Here is a 4,168-nt window from a genome sequence, read left to right as displayed (position 1 = left end):
ATTACGTTACTTACTTCTATACTAAGTAGTATATATATACTATAATTAATAATTATTTATTAGTTATAGTAGTAGTGTTGTTAGTTATAGTATATATATATATATATATATATATATATATATATATATATATATATATATGTTAAAGATCTCTTTTCTCAGGTGTGAAATTGAAAAGAGAATCTATGACGTAGAAGCCTATTGCATTCTTTGATTGGCCATACCCTCTGCTGTGGACTGCAGTTTCGCCTATTCAAGGCTCATCAGCACAGCTTGGGTCAGCAAACTAAAGAAACACCATTATGCCTCTTATAATAGTGATATGTATATAATATCTATGGGGTTTTGAGTCCGTTTTACTTCACCATATAACATCCTGAACTAATTTAGGTTACTACATGGTGAAGTAAAACGGACTCAAAACCTCATAGAATAGATGTCCATTCTTTAAATCATTTCGTTATACTAACTTTCCGTTTCATCATTGATGCACTTATATTTCTTCTGATTTTTGTGAGTTAAAGCTAACAGTTTTCTTTCCTCATTTCTGATAGGTCTGGTTCAAAAACCGTAGAGCGAAATGGCGAAAGCGTGAACGGAACGCAGGAGCTGAATTGAAGAATGGATTCGGCACCCAGTTTAACGGGCTAATGCAACCTTTTGATGACGGTTTGTACTCTGGGTATTCCTCGTACAACAATTGGGCATCAAAGGTCCCGAGCTCTCTAGGTGCAAAGAGCTTTCCTTGGCCAGGGCTCAATTCGGTAAATGTCAATCCACTCACCTCTGTGGTCCCTAACCAGGGCATGGGATGTTTTAACACAGCCCCTACAGGAATCACATCGTCCAATATCATGCCCAACGTCAACATGCCAGTTAACAGCCTCAATAACCCAATGGCCCCTTGCCCATACGCTGCTGCTACGCCCCCTTACGTTTATCGTGATCAGTGCCCCTCCATGTCTTCTAGTATAGCATCCCTCCGGCTTAAAGCTAAACAGCATACTGTCACAGGGTTTAGCACCTACACACCCATGTCACCACGTCAAACACCTACCTTGTCTCCATGTCAGTATGCTACAGTTGACAGGCCAGGAGTCTAAGTTACGTGACTTCAGTTAACCATACCCATTCCGCTGTCCTCACTGTGATTTATGTAAAGCAGAGAGCATTTAATTTTCTCATTAAATGACGTATTACAAAACTATCGTATCAGTCAGAACCTTCACAAACTGTGTATTTCAATGTCCGTGACCTTACTGTGAGATACATAAACGTTATAACTTATAACAAAATGGCTTATTCTTTAAACAGTAGAATTAAGTAACTTGAAGTTCAAAAATATAGAGTCAAGCTCCATTGTTCTAAGTTACAGCCATTCATGTTTCCCATGGCAACAATGAAATACAAAGTTTATTTTGGAAAAGACGATATTAGACTATGTATTTGTAATTGATAAAAACCTTTAAAAACAATATGATGTAAAAGTGTTATTCTAAGTCAGTGAGATACGATTTTTTCTGGCTGAAGTTGTTTGGTTAATAACCTTTTTTTTTCTAAGTATCTTTGATGTTGTTACCCTGGCGCATGTGCAGTGATGATATTAAACAAATCCTCATTTAAACAGATATATTTTGATAATTACTTTCTTTTTACTGCTGTTTGTAAGTTCTTGTATTTATTTATTATTAGGTGATTTTTATAATTCTGTGAATATTTGTTGAAGAAATTGAAAATGTTCAAAAGTTAAACAACTCATTTCTTAATTTCGTTTACCTGTTTTCTTATTTTAACAAACAACTTTAGAATTGTCTCTGATTTAATATGGGAAAGAAGTAGAAAGTAAAACTATACAATAATAACTATAGTAAACCAGGTAAAATATAAGTTGCCAAATAATACAATATTGCTTTTACTATACAGGCTTTATCTCATGGAAAGCCTTTTACTTTACGGAACATTATGAATATATTACATTAATTAAAAAGTATTTTGTATTTCCTGGTTTTTCAGTTGTAAACAAATTCATTGCTGTGTTTAGTGAAACGTGATTTTGGCAAAAGTCGAAATTATATAACTAACCTATGTATATTAATTTTTAATTTTATTCAGCTCCTAGCAGTTGGTTTCAAACTCAATGTCAAGTAATTATAAACATCATTAAACTTCTCTAACTATTCCACCAGGTGATGCACGCAGAACTTTAATGGCAGTCAACATCTTTCCGCAATCACTACTAATGTGCATTATATATCTAGCCACTAACTAGTCATAAACTAAATAATTTCAACCCGTTTGACTTTTGTTCTGTATCATATTATACTTACTTAATTTGAAGTAATTTCTAAAATAAGATTCATAACCTCAATCACGCGATTTCGTAGCCCTTAAGATATTTATCTGTCTCAACCATTGTTAAAATCACGAATTCTAAATCAGAGTTAAGAATGTAGAGACTAATTTTCAGAGTATTATTTGCTGTAAATTACTTATTTTTATAGAATTAGATGTTTGAAAAATCTCAGCTTTAAGATTAGCAAAATAAAAAGTTTCACTCAAGTAACTTTAATTTTCAAGACCTACCAAACTTGGCCTCAAATAATAACTGTAACCCAAAAATTTTAATACTAAGGTAAAAAGAAGTATTTAAATAAACTGTTTGTCTATTGTACACCATTTGAATCAATCTTGCGATTTTCCCTTTTATCATTTCCGAATCAGGTATTTTTTTATAGACGAAAGTTTATTTTATGCCTAATACATTTTTTTGCAGTTCGTCCTTGAAACTATTAAAAATTCTAGTCAGTTTTATTTTTATTTTTTTGTAAATACATCTTGTGACAGTATTTTTAAAATAATATTTTATTCGAAGTTCAAAGTAGCTTTAAGTGATATGCTCAAAAATGGTAAAGTTAAGGAGACAATAGCGGTTATCACACAGATGTATTACAGAAATAAAGTCAACGTTTAATAGTGCACAATAAATTTACAGTGAGACCGTCCCCAGTCTCAAAATACAATAAAAATTGTTGTACTCAATAATTTTACCGTATAAAGATAAGATTATTAAGTAAAACGATTTTTTATTGTATTTGGAGACTTTTAAATTCACTGTGTATTATTAAACATTGTCTTTATTTCTGTCATACATCTGAGTGAAAACTTGCACAAGTATCGTCCTAACCTTAATAGTTGTTATGTTTATTTATAACAACGTTTGTCCAGAGTAAGATATTTATATTTCACACCAACGGAGTAGATGAAGTTACAGATGCTCGATTTTAAATGTATTTGTTATAAATATACAAAGGCGATTCTTTAACTTAAAAACAAATGTTCCTTTGATCTTGAAAATAATTAGCAAGTTATATTCTAAAGAATAATTCTGTATTTCTAATATAGTCTCTTTATCCTAAAATAGTAGTTCAATGTGGTCGGACAAGAGAAAGTAACTTGGTATGTGTTCTAGGAAAAAGTGTCATTGTTTTATAAATCCAAGCAACACTGTAAATACCCAAACCAAAAGTGTTTGTTCTCTAATCTAATGGCATAAACAACAATTCACGTTATTCACCACTGTAAAGTTCGATATATATGTAAAGATACGAGTCCAGATGTGTGACGTTTCTTCAAATATATAATAAGTGGTCGATACATGGTGTTAAAGGCTTTCCACGATAGCACCACATCATTGTTCTATATGAGTATGATGTTTACTACTAAGTCTTGCTGATGATGTATATTTGGTATACTATGTTCATTAAAACCTTTCTTTTAGAACGTCCTTCATTGTTTGGGGTTATTCATTTTTGTTCCATGAATGAAACATTATTTAAAAGCAAAACTGAAACAACTTTGCTAACACACTTTTTGTTTCTCGAATGAGACAAATATCAAGTAGTTTCGTTGTAAATATGGCAACATTAACTGAGGAGAGAAATTAAACCGTCGATGATTTTGTTGTAATTGTCCCAATGTAGTGATATTTTCCCATAGTAACCCAAAAGTTAATAAAAAAATATTGTAAAAACAAGATATAGTGGCGTAGAAGCGATGGTGACGCCCCCTACTTTTCAATCTGTCCCAGTAAAAATACATCAAAATTATGAAAATTACTCACAGGAAAATCAGGAGACTTCATCAAATTTAATCCAGAACCCAATAGCTT

The 4,168-nt window shown here is 31.9% G+C and overlaps 1 protein-coding gene across 1 annotated transcript in view; it reads left to right on the top strand.

Moving 5' to 3' along the window:
- LOC106461275 (pituitary homeobox x-like) overlaps positions 1-3,784 on the top strand; it is a 42,601-nt gene extending 38,817 nt beyond the window's left edge. The window contains exon 3 of the mRNA XM_013921090.2: positions 555-3,784. Within this exon, the coding sequence (XP_013776544.2) occupies positions 555-1,103 (549 nt within the window). The 3' untranslated portion in view covers positions 1,104-3,784. The remainder of the gene's footprint in view (positions 1-554) is intronic.
- Positions 3,785-4,168: the final 384 nt, after the last annotated feature.

The sequence above is a fragment of the Limulus polyphemus genome, unplaced genomic scaffold (genome assembly GCF_000517525.1).
Source record: "Limulus polyphemus unplaced genomic scaffold, Limulus_polyphemus-2.1.2 Scaffold926, whole genome shotgun sequence".
Lineage (NCBI taxonomy): Eukaryota > Metazoa > Arthropoda > Merostomata > Xiphosura > Limulidae > Limulus > Limulus polyphemus.
This window is presented reverse-complemented; position numbering and strand designations above follow the sequence as displayed.